General features: G+C 35.2%; 1 protein-coding gene across 1 annotated transcript; it reads left to right on the top strand.

Annotated features, from left to right (window-relative positions):
* The first annotated feature begins 2,375 nt into the window (after positions 1-2,375).
* Positions 2,376-16,439, top strand: LOC124370325 (ubiquitin-protein ligase E3A-like). Its single transcript, XM_046828615.1, has 2 exons — positions 2,376-2,497; positions 14,024-16,439. The coding sequence occupies exons 1-2, from the start codon at positions 2,385-2,387 to the stop codon at positions 14,142-14,144; spliced, it is 234 nt and encodes a 77-aa protein (XP_046684571.1). The 5' UTR covers positions 2,376-2,384; the 3' UTR covers positions 14,145-16,439.
* The last annotated feature ends 2,418 nt before the right edge of the window (positions 16,440-18,857 follow it).

Genomic DNA, 18,857 nt, shown 5'->3' with positions numbered 1-18,857 from the left:
GTTTGCTAAACATGAAATTTTGCAAGAGGAATCGAATTGAAAAAAATTGTCAACAAACAAATGATAGCCTTTTCCCAGGTACTGGCCAATTTGTAACAAAGGTTTTACAACTTTGTAGGTTAGTCTATTTTCACTGTTACCATCTGCATCTCTTTTTTACCTTTATAGCAAGTAAAACCTAGGCAATATTTTGTTACTGAATCACATAACATCCACAACTTGATTCCCTATTTTATAGTGGTGTTTATTGGGAAGGTATTGAAATCAGTTGCAAATGATTTTTTGTACCAACAAGACTCTCATCAATAGAAATTTCCCTATGTGGAGTGTAGTGGGTCCTGAATAGCCTATTTGCATGGTCTAGGAGGGGTTGGAACTTTCCAGCAGGATCATATTCTGGTTCACCGGGTTTAGCTAGGGTGCGATTATCAACTATGTGAAAGGAATTGTAGGATTGCCTTCAAAACGATTTCTACTAAACATTATTAGGGCAAAAAAGGGCTGTAACAGTGCCCAATCAGTTGAACAATAACTTGCTGATGGTGGGGTTTCTCATTTAGTCCCCAATATTCAATATACAAGCTAGAAAAAGCTTTCATTTCTGAGCGAGTGTAACAACTCGCCAACTGTGTACTCTGGCACCTGGGGACAAATTTGGATGGTTACGAATATATTCATTTGCATAGCGGTTAGTTTCTGTAACAAAGGTTTCAAGTAAGCCAAGAGTAAAGAACATATTGAAATACTGAACAGGCAATGCATCACTTGGAGGGTAATGTTTTGGTCCTGGTATTTCAGAAAAGAGAAAATTTGTGTCATTGCCAGGATTTTCAAGCTCATCAGTTATTTTCCAATTATTTTCATCAATAATGGGTTGATTATCATTTTGTTGATGGACATTACTATTAGGCCTAGAAGCATCAGTAATTACTTCTGATCAGAAATATCAGGCACAACATTTGGCGGCCTACCTCGTCTACCACTAGGAGGCCTAGGCCTACCTGCTGATGATGTCGAAGGCAAGTCTAGCTCATCAGATGATGAATAATCTGCATTGTTGTCAGGGGAATAAATCCGGATCTTCGTCTGTATCATCCACTACTGCCTCATTACAAGAATCTGAATCAATATTGGAGTCATCTGATTGTGAAATATTGTCGATAAAATCGTCACTTAGTTCATCATCCAATACGTGCACTCCCGTGTCATGTAATGCACCTAACAGTGTATTTTCACTCACTGGTGACTGCTCTCTCTCTTCCTCTTATTTATTTTACTAAATTTTCAGTACATATAAATAATAAATATGCCCTAACAACAAAAGTAATGAGACAAATACAAACGTAAACAACGCACAGCAACACGAACGTAACCTCACTCTCGACCAAACAATACAACACCTGCAAAGCTCAAATACCACCAAACAAACAGTCCATATAGGGATAAACTACTTTGTGGTTTCAAAGCAACTAATCGACTATCGATTAGTCAAAATTTCGTGGCAATCAGATGGAACTATAAGAAAATTACAGGCGAAAAACGTGACGTACCTATATTACGGCCGTTGGCGATTTTCAGTTGAGTAGCCGACGGCCCGTAATATAAGGTACGTTGGCGTGCAAAGGGTTAAAAATCCCAAATATAAGTTTTAAACCAGTAAAAACTCTTGTACATTTTTTAAAACTCATTTTTTTACAAATTAAGTAAAATTTAAAAATATCATTATTTAAAATTTAGGCATGGCACATTGTTCAACTCTCAATTTGACACAAAAACATTCTTTGAGTAAAGTTGATGGCATAAAATTATATTTTTCGAGGGTGAACTGTTAGATGGAGTGAGACATGCTTTGTTGTCAAGCGTTGGGGGGCTGACTGAGACTTGCTCCATTGAAAGCGAGAGCTCCAGTGACTTGCTCCATATTTACTTTGTCAGAGCTTGAGTTTTGATTATTATTAATATTGTGTTTATTAGTTCTGTTACAGTATGTGGGGGTGTTCTTCAGACCATTAGAACATTTGTTTAGTTGCCTGCTGCGGTTGTACAATAGAATGAGTTATATGGTGTTTGAAATTATCAATAATACAGAGAGCATTTTGGTAATTTTTGAGCCCTCAACGTACACTAACCAGTACCTTAAAATAGACGTGGATGTAATCAAATATTTATTAGACCATTCTGTCTTCATTAATAGTTGAAGTGTTTGTCAGTGTTAGAGTGAATCAAGCTACCAAACATTGCCAAAGGTAACCAGGTTTTGCCGGATGATGTTGTTAGAAATTTGACCTGGGAGAGCTGGAGGAGGTGACGGAGTATGATGGAGGTTACACCAATGATTCACCCCGTGGTGCGGTGGTTCTGGCAGATCGTGCACAGTCTCAGCCATGAGGACCAGAGGAAACTGCTACAGTTTTGCTACTGGCAGTGATAGAGTGCCTGTCGGTGGACTTAGCAAGCTTAAACTCATCATCGCCCGGAATGGACCAGATTCTGATAGGTATAGGTTGATCACATGTACCAGATATGTATCCATACCATCCCACCTACAACAAGTATATACTTCTCAGGCAGTTTTAGTATTGCATTTTTGTACCCTAGCAATGTGTGAGGCACATCTCGAGTGCAACTTCCAAAAAGCTCTGTGTCATGTGGGAGCGTTTCTCAGATGCTTTTCAGAGTTTTTGGATAAAAGTACTGTTTATTAGCAATATATATTTTATAAAAGAAAATAAATAAATAAAAAAAAGGCTTGTGCCAGCAGTTTTGAATAAAATTACCAGATTTGACAATTTTAACGAGCCTCAGAACTGACTGATATTACGTAATACACAATTGCAAAATGTAACCAAATACAAAAAAATTACTTCGCTTCTCAGCACTGTAACTGCCATTTCATTCTGTCCTACTTAGTTTACAATAAACATTCTTCCAGAACCCTTATATTGGGTCCCCTCTGCAATGTTTAATAGTACAACTAAACTACTCTATAATTTTATGGATTTACATTTATTTAATTCTTGAAGATGAAGATCTAATGCATAAAAAGAATTATCAAGTAGGTATTTTGTGCTGCAGGGTTGGTAACAGTTTCGAAATGAAGTTGAAGGCAATTTCTCTTTCCCTAAATGGGCATCCAGTCAGTTTGCCGTTTTTATGATTCTGATGTTATTTATTTAAATATTTTTATATTATTGTTTATATATTCTAGAGAGAAAAATAATGAATAACATATAGGCTAAAACATATTATATGTAAATTAATAGCTTAATTTCATTAGTTATAAACTGCTTTTTTATCTTTCCAAAAAAAGAAGGCTATGTTTAGCTTTCACATTGCATCATATATTTTTATTTTCAGCCATAATCAAAAAATATTTTATATATATATATTTATTCAAAGGTATGAGTTCTTTATACAAATTTAGTATAGATCCTAATTTGTAGCTTTTTCGGGGTTTTTACTAAAAAATTTGTGTTTCCATGGTATTTGTCTTTTATATTTTGCCTCTAAAGAAATTATGTCTTTTTGGCTATGGTGCATATTTTGTTTATTTTGTAATAGGGTATTCTTTTTGACAATATTAATTTTTTACACTTAATCTAAGGTATTAAAAAAAAAAAAACTTAGCCTACTGTATATAATTTGTGCTGCAGGTGTTTACCAAAACGTATTGCCACATATTATTCTTTTTCTGCATAATATTCTACATATATTTGCCTATTTCGAAATTTTTTTACAAGGTATTTTTACTGCTAAAAAGTGGTCAAAGTTAAAATTTAGGGGGAAAATTTTCACGGTACTCATTCTTTATTGGTGTCAAGGTTTATAAAGATATAAAAGATTACAAAAGCCTTTTATTTTAGATATAATTTCTCTGACTTCTGTTGTATGTGGGGCAAAAATAAATGCCCAAAAATCAATTTTTCTTACATATAAGTAAAAAAAAAACAAAAATATGTTTCCATGGAAACAATAAGATAATTGTTATTATAATGCTCTCCCATATAGTTGACGAATAACAATTGACTTAACGTGTTTTGGATAAGAAAAAACAACCAAAATACACTAAACCCCACTATAAGGTTTAGTTCCTAAAAATGCCATTAACTAGATACAGGAAATGAGGCAGATAGATTAAAAACTGACATTAAGATAATTCTAAAATAAATTTATATAGTGAATGCCGTTTATTTATAATACCCGTTTGTGGAGAAACTGTCTGAATATATAAATCTGCCTTGCACAACAATGTTTTTTGAACAACAACAACACAGAAAAATCTATGAATGAAATGAATCCAGGTAATTGTTCCAAAGCAGTTTTCACAAATAATTGGAATCCCAAACCAAACCAAACCTCTGGAGCCCTCACGGGATTTATTGTACAACTGCCCTAACTCTGTTCACTTGTTCTCACGTTATTTTTAATATCCTCCACATGCACATAATTTAAGAGTGCCCGTATTTATATTTATGGATGTCCCGGAGAAAACAAAAAAGATTGCATTTGGGCTTCCCATGTAATTATTTTTACTAACAGAACTTCGTCGTTGGTCTGTACAAATGAAAACGTTATTTTTTTTATTAAAAATCGTTACTGAAATAAATACAACAAAACAACCTACCAAGGCAGTCCCTCACAGCCAGTCCTAGGTACAAACCGCTCGAAACCTCTCATGTAAATAGTTTATCTTTGGACTAACAGTATGAAATTTGCGCACATACACACTTATAAGGAAAACATCTAGTTCTAGCTGAAGTGCGACTATGTTACAAAATAGAGCTCGATCTCAGTACATGAGCAGTACATCCATTCGTGCCCTCTGTCTACTCTCAGGGTTATACAAGCCGTGATCAACGTCTACTTATTTGAACAACTAAAGGAATGTTTGTCTTCTTGTGATTGATCTTTGAAACTGCGTATTACTAGACATCTACTGAGTGACCTTTCTTCTCTTCTCATTTATATATATTCAAGACCATCTACTTTTATCATCACTTTCTCTGCACCTGTGGATCGCGTTTTTACATGATTTAGCGAGAGCGAGTTAACTCCCATGATCACGAATCTATGCGCACACAGATACAAACAAACCACCCCTGATAGAGCGTGAGGTCGAAATCACTTTAGTCCTCATTTAATGTAAACAGATTTACCCTGGAGAAGCAACAATAATCAACAGACCCTGTTCCCATTCTCCAAGTCCCGTGCACTAGAAGCCAAAGACGCGCATTCTTCAACATCTACACAAAAATATAAATGACTCAAACAGACCTAACCAAACTACATTCAGTGCATAAAAAGGATAACTCTATTTGAGATTGACCTCTGGTAATAGTAATCACTAATTCTGATGTAAAAATCAGATGTTGCAATAGCCAATCACTACTATCTCTCTTATGACATGTGATCTCTGATATATTATTGACAGTTGCACTCGTATGCGTACTACGACTATGCCAATCGAGAGGGCGGTGCTATGCATTTCGGTCCCGGATTCCTCCGAAAAACGCTTTAACTGACGCGCATTTTCAAACCCCACAATTCCACATCCCCACGCTATATATCTCAAGGAAAATACAAATAGACCCTAGAAAGCCATTTCAAGTCTCGCGCACATCCTTACAGTCTTTCCTATTAAGATGATTGTGAACTCTCGTGGTGTAGTGGGGGCTATAGTCTGTACACTGACACAATTATCCTATCGGCCGCCGATGTTCCTGATCTTTACGCAGTCATATTTTTAGTGCGACTCTATTAGAGGAATGACGAAGCAGACACTTTTCAATGATACTACGACCGGCGAGCAGCAAGCGGCCTGAGTAGCGTGACATCTGTGGCGCTACAGGTACCAACCTACAAACGAGACACGCTGACCGAAGGGTAGAGTAGTATTCACAAGGATCTGACAGATATACGTTTAATATAGCCTTCTGTAGACAGATAGTCATTACATTCACAAGATAACTTCTTAATCATCTGTGCATTATTTGTGTTCTCTGAGCAGGTGTATATAATTACATCAATGACAAAGTATAGGAGTCCTTACAATCCTTTTGTACTCCATACTTGCCTTCAAGTAATGTTCTCTGTATTCGTCATTGAGCATGTAGTTAGTAATCACCATAAAACTTAATACTTCAAAGACAAGTATAATCACAAGAATGTGATTCTGATTTGTTAAAGGAAACTTTACACTGAAGAGAAAAGAGAGAGAAAAGGTGAGAGTTCTTACGCTTATCGTGTGACGGCTGTCAATCTGGTGCCTGAGTTGTATAGTGGACCTCTATCTTGATAAGAGACAAGGATGTTGTTGTTCTGTTACTAAGTTGGAGATATACTAAGTGCTCGGGTGATATATATGTGAGGTTAAAGGGAGCACGCGACATAGCTAATTATTTCAGCACCTTTCCCACATACTGTTTCTTTTACACACTAACAGTTCTTCTATTGACTGAGTTGTAGGTTGTGTATAGTCTCAATTTGTACATGCATCTGAGTATGGTGGAGAGAGCGTATAAGTGGGTCTGGGACAGTGAGGTAGCTCAGTTACACAGTCGTGGTGATGTATTACAAGATTGTGCGGTGAATAGTGTCAAAATGGATTCGTGGATGTGCATTGTTGTTATTTTATAGGGGGGTCAGGGAACGGACGAAGTCATGATATTACTGAGAGTTCATGTATTGGGGGGCACTATTATTGCAGACATCGGCTATTATGAACATAGGATTACAGGATATGAGAGTTATCAACAAAGAACTCTACATGTTTGAGCGGTCTTTCATTCTATGAGATAGTTATCAGTTGAATGTGATATCAGTAGATATCTTATGTTTTGGAGTGGTGACACTACTATTTTCGTTATACATATGGTTTACTGCTAAAGTGAGTGACAGGCTTTAGGGATATAATTGATTATGCTTCAGCTTCGCTTAGGGTAAAAAAGTATGGGACTAGTAGTCGTCTGTGGAATGATACTCTCTACACAGGTTATAGACACGTCATGTATATACGTCAACTCGGTCAGTATGAACAGTATTTGACACATGTAGAGGAGGCGGAGGGGTCAGAAGGTGTATTTACACGTTTGTTTTGTTTTCACAAGCAAATCGTTGTTTTTCATGTATGTGGAGGAGGGTAGGAGGGCGACACTGTGCAGAGTGGTGGATATGTCTAACGAAGCGTATATTTTCACCTGAGAGGTGAGGAGAGGATAGGGAGATTGAGTGTAGATAGAGAGTGCAGTGGAGGCGACTTAGGACGCTGAGAGAAACACTGTTTGTAGGGTGGGGTATTGTTAGTGGTAGTACTGGGCATTGGGTAGTGCGGTTGGTGGGATATGATGGGGGGACAACACGAGGAGTGGAGGGGTGGATAAGGGGTGTATCTTTTTTTTCTCATCAGTAGTTATAGAGAAATTAAGGTATGACGTGTAGATAGGGTGGGCTTTATAGATGGGTAGGAGGGGTAATGATCAGACGAGTGGATAGGGGGGGAGGTGGGATGGCTGACAAAGTGGAGACGGGAGCGGGGGTTGGAGTAGTCATGAACAGTGTAGCTTCATAGCTGGTCTCAAACGTACCATCTTAGAAGTTACTTTGAGATGTTGCGACGATGGTGGGGAAGACAAGGAAATGTTATTGGGGGACAAAGGAGTCTTTGGAGGGTGAGTGGGTGTGGTGGGACATTAAGAATTCTATCAATACAAAAGTTATTGTGGTTGGAGGGACTGGGGGGACAAGAATTTACAGACGTCTTTTTAAGAGTGGGGTGGGCTGTGGGGGGGTGGTCTTCTACGGATGTCTGAGCGGACAGGACTGGATGGCATATACACGGGGTACGATCTTTCAGGGAGGAGATAGTAGAAACGGAATATCTAGGGGTGAAAGTGAGAGTTTTGCATGGGATCAAGGGAGTTGTTGTCTCACGCGAGGAGAGTGTGATGTCGAACACAGGGGTTGGATGAGGGGGTGGGGGTTTTGGGCACGTGGTGAGATGGGGGGTTCGACTGATGGTATACTGTGGGCTGGTGGGGTGGGGGTGTGATGAGGATTGTGGAGGTGTGCTTCAGGTTTGTTTGTGAGGTGTAATGGTAGATTTTTTGGGGTTTTTTTGACAGTAGTTATGAGGTATGTGTGCTGGGGTGGGGTGAGCAGAACTGTGGGGACTGGGAGGGGGGGGGCGGTGGGGACTAAATTTTATACAGCAATTGTATAGGATAACTGCTAGCGACAATATCTAACGCTTTAGACGTACGTATGATCAAGGTGGATTGGATATGGAGGTGGAATGAGGTTGACTTCAAGCGATTAGATTGGAGTTCGAGGTAAGCACATTGGAACACTTGAGTAGACGTGGGAGTGTAACATCTTTCTCTAGTTGGTGTTTCTTCACTGTTTAACGTGGCGCTGGTATACATCTCTGCGGGGGGAGGGATGTGTATGGGAGGGGGGAGGATTGGAAAGTAGTAGATTAGGGTTAGATTTAGAAGGTGTATATGTATGTATGGTTGGTTGGAGGGTTTAATTGGAATTAAAATATTATTGGGTTGGAGTTGAGGTATGGTTTGGGTGGTATGTGAGTATTATGAATTTTGGAAATGGGGGAATTTGTTAGTTGGTGTACAAGTGTTGGGGAATGTGTGTTGAGGGGTTGGAGGATGGAGGGGATATTTTGGAGTGTGATTATGACTAAGTTTCGAAATAAACCTTGAATGTGTTGAAGGTCGCAATTACGGGGGTTGATGTATCAGGTTTATGGGTATCTAGTTGTTGTGTAAAACATTTACATAGTGTGGTCACTGTATAGTTATCATCTTATAATGATAACTCAACAGAGGTATATCTAACAGAGTGGACTAGACTAAACTATGTGTATCTGACAGTAACAGATCTCTTCTATCTCATGATCTGTGACACCTCCGCTACTCGTTAGTCTACTAACTGTTAGAAGTTCTTTCATTTAGGTGGGAGCGATTGATCTACTAGTCCTTAATATTTTGTATCATTTTGACGAGACAAGACATTTTCTTACCGTACCAATGGTCTTTCTCTCAAATCGCATTTCACATACATGTACTACAAATACTATCTCAAGTAACATTATATTGAGACAATGAGAGTCTGACTTTCTGGTGTTGGAGAATATGATTTTCTGTTATCGACAGTTACAACATGGTATTAGTAGCACTCAGAGACGTGTCTGTATATGGGTATACACATACTGCATTCAGAATATCTGTTTATGATCATTGAATGCTTTGTTCACAAATGTGAGGAGAGTCATATGAGGTCTGCTTTGGTGACACTACTGATCGTGATGACAACGGGAGACAGTTAGGAGAGCAGGAATAGTCTTCTGAATGGGAATCACTCTGTGCTCTGTGTATGGCTGAGTACATTGATGAGTAACGGTCGTAACATTAAATTTTAGAGTGAGGAGTATATGTCAGGATCAGGGAGGATATATGCTTGTCAGAACACATATAGGTATAACACAATATGAACATGATGAGTACTGGAGAGAGGGTAGAATAGAGAGAGTAAATAAAGATCTCACTTGATTACTATATGGAAGGGGATGACTAATCAGATAGATGTGTAGTGAATATAGGGGTTGGTGGGATCATAAACAGTAACATAGTCTTAAATATACAAATTTTGAGTTTATTTTGAGAGGATGTCACATCGATTAATATCATTGAGATTATGGTTAAATTCACACATATTGTTAACACACATGATTATATGACTGCAATTAAGTACATGTACTTTAGTACAACACTATTTGAACAATATTGGTTATAAAATGATATGTGTCTCTTTCTGTGTATTATTAGTCACCATGAGTATTTGTGACACAGTTTGGTGTGATATATAGGACGAGGTGCCACGTGTAATTATTAACAGCCAGAACACTTTGAATTTACCTATATAATTCCACAAAACAGTAATTATAGAACACAGCGGAAAATATGATAGCAGGGTAATGCGCTTTCCAATATAACTAAATGTGTTAGGAGCTCCTATCAAGTGGAACTCTCCTACTAACACTGTTATGGACAACACTCAGCATTGTGACTACCACTAATTCTGAACATCTCAAAACTAGGCTCTTTACATCTATCATCGAGCGTACTGTGTCCCTTCACTACATATCTGAACACACCGAGAGATCACATAATCAATATCTAATTGAAATTGAAATTCACTACTTAAAGGATAGAAAGTGATATTTTTGCATTTATTTATATAAGATCTTACATATTTTACCTCAATTTAACACTTTTTAAAGCTAAAATAAGGGGTTGGTTCCTTGTTGCATTTTGTTGTATATGAAGGTGTTGGTTGGTTCCTTGTACTATTGGGTTTGTTGCCTGTTATTGCCTTATTAACCCATTGCGGATCAAACGGACGTGAGGGTGACGCGCGAGCGAGGCGTGGACCAAAAGCACAATGACGTGACCCTCACAGCGGATGCCGTGGTACGGATGACTCATTTGTTTTGAACGCTTATCGCTGTTATAAGCCTCGGGAGATATTTATAGTCAGTTTTCCTGGACTGGCTTCCTATCTTATCTCTGATACTTGTCCACAAATACTCCCTCGTTATCGGTCAATAACGTTTATTATTTGCGACAAATTGTTTGTCTGAGGCGTACAGTCGTGGCGTTCTATTTTCCTTTGCCGTCGTGTGCGTGTACGTAAATAAAATGGGTGACAATTTACGATCATCTGAATTAGATAGACTATTATTAGAAAGTGGAAGTGATGATAAAGTGATATCGATAGTGTTATTGAGGATGGAGACGGTTCTATCACGCGTATTTGTCCACGTTTTCATAATTACGCGGATACTAATGTTGACAGTGACGAGCGGGCTAGTGACCATGATTCAGATGTTCAGACTATTTCAGACATTGTTCCTGGGACACCACCGGGATGTGGAAACTCTATTTCAAACATCATTTTCAATATCAATAAAAACGCTCAAAGTAGTGCTTCCGAGGATATTTATGAATATACTTGAATATACTTCTAGTATAATATACTTGTCTAATTTGATCTGTATAATGTTTATATAACATAAATAACAACATAAACAAACAAAAACATGTATAATTAGCGAGCGCGCTAAGCAGGCAGGTAGGCGTGCAAACACTGCGGGTGCTGCGTTGCAATACGGATTAATTCGTACTTTAAGGCCCCGCGCGCGCGCCGTTTTCACGATCCGCAATGGGTTAAATGAATGTCTGCTAACATAGTATTTGAGTTTGTAGACTCATAGTGACTTATAAGAATTATCTATTGATTTGCATTGTATTACATGGCAGATTTCTGCTGATTATAACATGTCCTGACGATTAAAAATCTTATAGGTTTAACAAGAAGACAATGAATAGTTAATGTTATACAGATAAAACATTTAATTTTATGCAAATCTTTTATCCCACAAATAATTTTGAAACAGAATAATACGGAAATTTACAAATAAAAAATAAGTTTCAAAAAGGAGTAATACAAAATATCTATTTAGCGATGCTCGTTTTAACACCTAAAACAACAGCGCTGACTTATGCATGATCAACTTCAAGATCAAGTGGGGCGTTGTCACCTTCCAAATCTCCATTTACATTTATGCTGCTTATGAGTTCTGTATAAAACCCCTGAGCTTCAAGTGGCACTAAATAAAGAATAGATTTTAAGTCTTTAAACTTGAGGACAGACACAGCTTTTCCTTCTGGCCACAGAACTTTGGATGACGAGGAATAAAATAACGCAGATGGTCTCCCAGATCCATTCCTTTGTAAGTCAATCCTTTGAGGGGTTCCCCCAAAAGTAGCTTTCATACTTAAAATGAAGGGTTCATCTTTGGTGATTTCAATTTCCTTAGTTTTAAACCAGCTTATCTTTTCATTTGTTTCACCTCTTTTTCTATATGTTACTTTTGTCCCCATATTTTTTGTACAAACAAAATTATTTTAGTTATTTTATTTCTTTTCTTGCAGTTTTCCATTGCGAACATATAATCATTTGGTGTAAATAACCTCTGCTGAAGTTTTAAGGTACATTCTATATCTGAAAAATTGCCATCTTTGGGTAAGAAGGAGTGTCCTACTACTAGATACTTAAAAATTACTTTCTTCAATGTAGGATGGGTTTCCAATACAGATTTCATCATTAGTACAATTTTAAAATTGCGATATTGGCCACCGCATGAATCTGACCACATGATCAACTCCTCTACACCAGATTCTAGGAACTCATTACAAAAACGTTATGACCCCTACTTCCTGTGCTCCTCTTCCAGCTTCATTCTCAGCCCAAACCAAACTATGAACCTGATTCTGTTTTACAGTGTGGACTCCCAAGGTTTACACAGCCACAGATGTCTCTTATAAAATATTAAATTTGTTGGTAGTATCGGTAAGAGAAGGGTTTTCTCTAAGTCATATGTTATTACTTCAAGCTTTTCATCGCTCTTGCTTCTTTGAATATATCTGCATTCATATTTTCTCTCTGGCCAATTTTTGCTTCGCTCCAGTATTCTTCTTGTTTATGTCTTATCACTTTTTTTTACCTTCATCAACTTCATTTTTTATCACCACTTCCAAAGAATCACATCTTGTGCAACAATCTGATTTTAGTACCTTTATTGTCAAATTAAATTTAGTATAAAACACTTTTTTTAACTGCAAGTTTCAAGGGGTCTTTCACCTCAGATTTGTACTGATCATACATCTTTTGTGTTGTCATATCCATAGCAAGGAACTGCTTGCTTGTAGTTTCCCTTTTATAGTGTAATACCTGTACGTACTTAGGAATCCTTTTCACTAAGTTTACAGACTTCTTTTGCTTTACTTTCAGGGATTTTTTATGTCCTCCTCTTACACCTCTCTTTTCTTTGGCATCATTCTTTCTACATTTAGTCAAAGCAGTGTTTATCCTTTTTGTTGATATACTCAAGGTATACACAAACATACTAATGCAGACCTTTAATTCATTCAAAAATGATTTCTCATAAATCTTCTTTTGTCACTATCTTTGGCATACTTCCGATGAATAGGTTCTACTTTTATTTTATTTTATAAATACAAAATTTTGGCTTTTGTAGCTACTTAATGACCAAACTCTTCAAATATTTTTTTTAAGCTTGAACAGATATTTTGGTATTATAGCAACAAAGAACCAACCAGCTTGTATTTTAACAACAAATAGGTTAGACCTGCGTATGCATAAATTAATATTAAAAATAGATTATTGTTAAAAAAAGCTTAGGGTACAAACAATTTAGAATGATTTTATTTATTTATTTAACGGAACAGTAAACAAGTTTGGTTTCTTAAACAATCTAAACTCTATTTTGCAACAAGGAACCAACATCAGCTTGGATTTTTAAATGTGGGTAGGTCCAAGTGGCTGGTTGTTTCTATGTTGCAAAATTTAAAATTCTCTCTAGGTTTGAGTTGGTTGGTTCAGACCGCTGTATTTGCGAAACGGAATTCAGCAAGACCATATAAATTTTACTTTCAGATAGTGTGTTTTTTACTCTATGGAATCACGTTATTACCTCAAAACTGACCAAATTGAGGGTTGGTTCCTTGTTGCATGACACTGTCCTATTGTCCATTGATAAATAAGGGATCTTTTTAGAATCTGTTATTGTTTGTGAATATAAAATTTGGTGTCCACAAAACTTACATTAGGCTACTAATTTAACAGAGTAATTAATTCTTGAACATTAAAAGCACATTCTAACCTGTTTCATTAGCTAAAAGTGCCAATATTAGGCATTTAAATTGCATTACAAATAACTATTTAGGAAATATTTGCTTTTTTGACATTTTTAAGTGAATATTTACAAAGATCAGGTACAGTAATATTAAGTCGCCAATGAATCAAATTTTTAATATATTTTCGTTATATTAAATTACGTTTGTTTGTCCCTGTTAAATATGAAGTGCTACTACATAACACAAAAAATAAATTTTTGTGGTTAAATAATAGTGATCTGGTGTTACAGGCTACCTACAGCCCACACGTGTTTCAACGTACTGCTGCTTCCCGAATACGAGAACAAAGACAAACTGCACGATCGACTGATAAAGGCTATCAGCTACTCAAAAGGATTTGGTATGTTGTGAACTCATCTCGGCATTGCAGATTTGTGTTTTGTGTTGAACATTCGCGAAACACGACCTGATAGAAAGATGTACAGTAGTCGTAAATATATTCAAGTAAATTATTTTGTTCCTTAAGCCAGCAGACTGACTGCTGTTATTGTTATAATTTATTTATAGATTAGTAAAGTGTACAGAGTTTTGTACAATTTGTAGAGAAAAGGATGTTCTTAGTTATTGATCAATTCAGTTTGTATATTTACATGTGAATTCTAGATAGAATATTGCTACCACCTGTACTGGGTCTTTACCTCAAATTTGGCATATTTATATCAATTTTATATTCTTTTTAAGTATTTGATATAATTTTGCAAAAAAATACTCTTTTGCATATATATTTTTAATTTGGTTATTAAATACAACCTGTTGAACTGTCTTGAATGAACTTTCATACTTAATAGATGGTTAGTGTTTTTATGTAATGAGGGTTTACTAATTAAAAAGGCTCTTTAAGAGCATGCTCTATATCTTGGATGTTAGTTTTTTTACAGAAATAACTGTTTAAAATAACGACAAATTGACAATTTTTGGTATGATTATTAACATATTATTAAGTTTTTGTGTAATTTTCTTAGGTATTTCTCACTTACAAGGCATTACAGGGTTTAGCACTACAACAACTGACAGAGCTATTTTTGGAATGTCACATAAATCTTACTTCTGATACATGGTATTAACATACAATGTGTTGGGAGTTGTTTCTTTTGTCCGAAAATAATGGACATTTATGTTAAAGAACTAAATTGTTTTGATTTTTTTGTTACTTAAAGAGAATTTATTCTTTGCTCTTCCATAGTAAAAATAATGCATAATCCCGAAACATAGTTTTCCTGATAAGACTTTTGGGAAATGTGTTGTTGTGAGTGAACCATTTTGGTGCTAAAACTGTAATTTGTATTTTTGTGTCTTTCAATTAGGTTTTGAAGGGTTTAAACTATAATAATAATAATTTATGTTTATGAAATGAATACATAATTGTATTTTAATAGACATTTTTTCACATGAAAATAGAGCTTGTGAGTCCTCACAAGTTTTTTTCTTGTAATTTTTCTGTTACTTACCAATCTAGTGACAAGCTACATTAGACTGTTATGTTTAAAAATTAATATAGTATTATATATACTACATATTTTCTGTTTTCGCTACCAAATGGTAGGTGGAGTGTTCAACAAATTTACAATTGCATAAAATGCATGTTATTAATGTCAATGTACTGTGCAAGATTAAATATTGAAGGGGTAAATATTCTTACTCGAGTTTTATTTGTGTCTGTTTGTGTTGGCAAAAAAGATTAAATTCTAATACAAATTCACAATCTTAAATTTTAATATTTTTGTGATTAAACAACCACATGTAATAATTAGGGTTCTATATCAAGCTACAGTTGAAACCATTAACAGACAATGTGAAACATATGTAATGGTAAAACTTTAATCAATAACAAAAGTCATTATCGAACATTTAGGTTAGTATATAAGATTAGAGAAGGTACGATTTACTAAGCTCAGTTATATATAGAACTCTAATATTTTATGGAGAGTGTGAATTCCACACAGAAATGCATAGGTTTCATACAAATTTAAACAGAAAAAATGATTTTACTTTATAAAACCGTTAAAATTAATGCTAAATTGAATTGGCAAAATTTGATTGTCACAATTAGTTTTCTCAATATGATTTGATTTTTAAGCAAAGTAAATATGTTGTTATTTAGCATGAAACTACCTTCAGACCAAAACACCTGGATTAGGTGTGTCTGCTTGAATCAAACCAGTCTTTAAAGATATTTAATTACTTTATTTGTAAATAAATAGTAGAGTTTATTATAATATTTTATACCAAATGTGTAAAGTAATTGTAAAATCCAGTCGCTGTAGTTGAATATTTGTAATGTAAAATGATAATGTATTTGTAACTACTGTACTTTACTTTTAAAAGTTTATTTTACTGCTTATATTGAATTTTATAATTGTTTTATTTAATTTGTGGTTATTATATTAATTGTACACTTTACTGAATCACTGCATGTACAATATCCCCAATTGAACATCAATGAATCTTTCATGTTACATGTACCCGGTATTTATATTTATTAGAGTACACTTTATAGTATGGAGTTTAATTTTCACACTGTTCTTGTTATGTTTTGATCGTAAATGTTGTATTTACATACTGTAATAGATGCTCAATAAACTTTGAACATAACTGTCGAGATTCTGAGAACATTTGAAAATAAACAAGTGATGAAGACTTCATAAATGGGTTTCCTTCCTTATCCTGACAGAAACTCAACCGATACAGCGCGGTACTGTTGGAGATAAACAATCTCAAACAACGTTGGTGGGAATTATAATAAATTTCTCAATATTGACAGAATTCTGTGTTTCTTCAAGATTATTATCTACGATTGGTGAGTCTCATTAATCATCTTTTAAAAATATTGAGAAGAATTAGAGTAAGTCTCAATATCATCAGGATTAAAATTTGTATTATTTATACTTATTTGTGCATATCATTAAAGTTCAAAGTCACCAATGAATTTTAGACTAATATAAGAGGAGCATGCAGATTAACCCTCTAAGTGGCGGTAATATGTTGCTGAAATGGCGGGCTATTTTTCAGAGTCAAGCAGGACTATCTTATAATTTAAAAATAAAATGCAAATTCTAATATGAGCAATGCTTGTTATATATCAATTTTTTCGTTATAAACTACAGAATAAAATAGTATAGTTTTTTTTTACATACCTTAATTTTTTTTATAATGTCCACATAAATGTTTCGAAAAAACTTTTTTTTTCCACCAAACTTTTCATTTTTACGTTCTGTAACTTTAAAAATGTCATTCCTAGGAGATTATGTTAAATGTAAAATTTATTCACCATTTAATTCTAAACAAAAAAGCTTCAATAATATTTTTTTATATTTACAACACTGAAAAAGTTATATGGAAAAAACTAAATCTAGAAAAAACACTTTTCTAGTCAGAATCGCTAGAAGTTGCTTGCCTTTTCCTCCCTGTTGTGTAAGGCCTATAAAAGTGCTGGAGTTTAGGGTAACAAAGAGGGTGAATACCGCAGTTACACCCTGGACACCAATAAACGCTTCTTTTTCTTTTCACATTAGGGTCTTTCGCACAAATGATGCACAGTCTTTGGTTTTTTCCCATCTAAATGGGCAATTTCATGGGCGCTTTGACTTTCATGAGCCACAGTAGGTGAAGGAGTTGTATCATTGGAAACCAGTCCTTGTACTATACTATCAACAAAATCATCCCTTGCCATGGGTTTATCTGAATTTTTGGAGTATAGGATGTAAGCATTGAATACTGCAGTGTCAATTAGGTTGTACACTATTTTTTTCCAGTATTTTTTACTTTGTCTAGCACATGATAAATGGTAAATGCTTTTGTCACTACTGTCAACACCCCCCATTTGTAAGTTATAATTATTTATTACAACTGGCTTCACTGCTTGTAACCCACTTTTGCTCGTAACCAATTCATCTTCTGCGTGACAGCCAGTTGTCAAGAGTATAACAGGTTTTCTTGTTTTTTTTTGTTTGTATTTTACCAAAAGAATGTCATCCTGCCTGTAATAAATGCTCTCTTGTACCCCTAAATTGGCACTAACAATACTTTTAGCAAGTTCTTTGGAGTTTTTATTAATTGTTCCTGTTATAAAAGTGTTTTTATTTAGCAACTCACGGGCCAATGGAATTTTTGTGTAATAATTGTCTGTAAAAATATGATACACTTTATTGAGTAAGTCACAAGAAGTCAACTGTTCCAAAACTACCTTTTGAGTAAAAGGACCTGGTTCATTTGCTAAAAAGTCTTTTCCTGTGTACAGAGAAACATTCAAAACATAATTTGTCTCACTGTCACACATTTCAAACTTTTTTATCCGTAACGGGCATGTTTTTTATTAGGCATGTACTGAATAAATACACTTCTGTTTTTCATTGCAATGAGAGACTCATCTATGGACAAGTTTTGTCCAGGAACAAAATGTTCTTTGAATTTCAAATTGATGTAATCATAAAAGCTTCTGATTTTATTCCAAGGATCAAAAGTTGGATCATTGCGTGCGACGGTTGTTGAGCGGCTAACATGTAACATGGAAGTAATCAACTGAAATTTTCTCAAAGACATATTATTAGGGAAACAAGGAGTTTGTCTATTGCCTTTTCTGCTCCAATAATCAGTTATATTTTTTTGTCTAATTAATCCTATGTTCAATATCAAGGCCACATAAACTTTCATTTCATTTACCCAATCTTTCAGCCTAGAAAACTGTCGGATTTCACCAGAATTTCTTTTATCTCTTATCTTTTTAGCAGCATAAAAGTTGGTTTCATTGGTAATGAGATTCCAAATGAAGACAGTAAAAAAAAGATAAAAATAATCAATAGGCCTACCTAAATTTCTAGGTGGACAATTTCTGACACCTGTATGTCTCACTCTGAATTTAGCTTCAATATTTTTATTTGGTTCTGGAGGAAACACTCGTACCCAATTACGTTGTTGTGGAATTCTTTGTACGAGGGGTACACTAGAATCAGATAAACTTGATTCGCTATCACTTGATTCACTTTCACTTGATTCACTTTCACTTGATTCACTTACAATATCTGCTAATGAAATATTATCGGGTATCTCTTCGACAGGAAAATCACT

This window comes from Homalodisca vitripennis, unplaced genomic scaffold (genome assembly GCF_021130785.1).
Source record: "Homalodisca vitripennis isolate AUS2020 unplaced genomic scaffold, UT_GWSS_2.1 ScUCBcl_2;HRSCAF=254, whole genome shotgun sequence".
NCBI lineage: Eukaryota > Metazoa > Arthropoda > Insecta > Hemiptera > Cicadellidae > Homalodisca > Homalodisca vitripennis.
This window is presented reverse-complemented; position numbering and strand designations above follow the sequence as displayed.

Coding starts and splice junctions, on each gene's coding strand:
- LOC124370325 (XM_046828615.1), top strand. CDS start 2,385: ATGAGGACCAGAGGAAACTGCTACAGTTTTGCTACTGGCAGTGATAGA. Junction 2,498..14,023: donor AATGGACCAGATTCTGATAG/GTATAGGTTGAT, acceptor CTGGTGTTACAG/GCTACCTACAGCCCACACGT.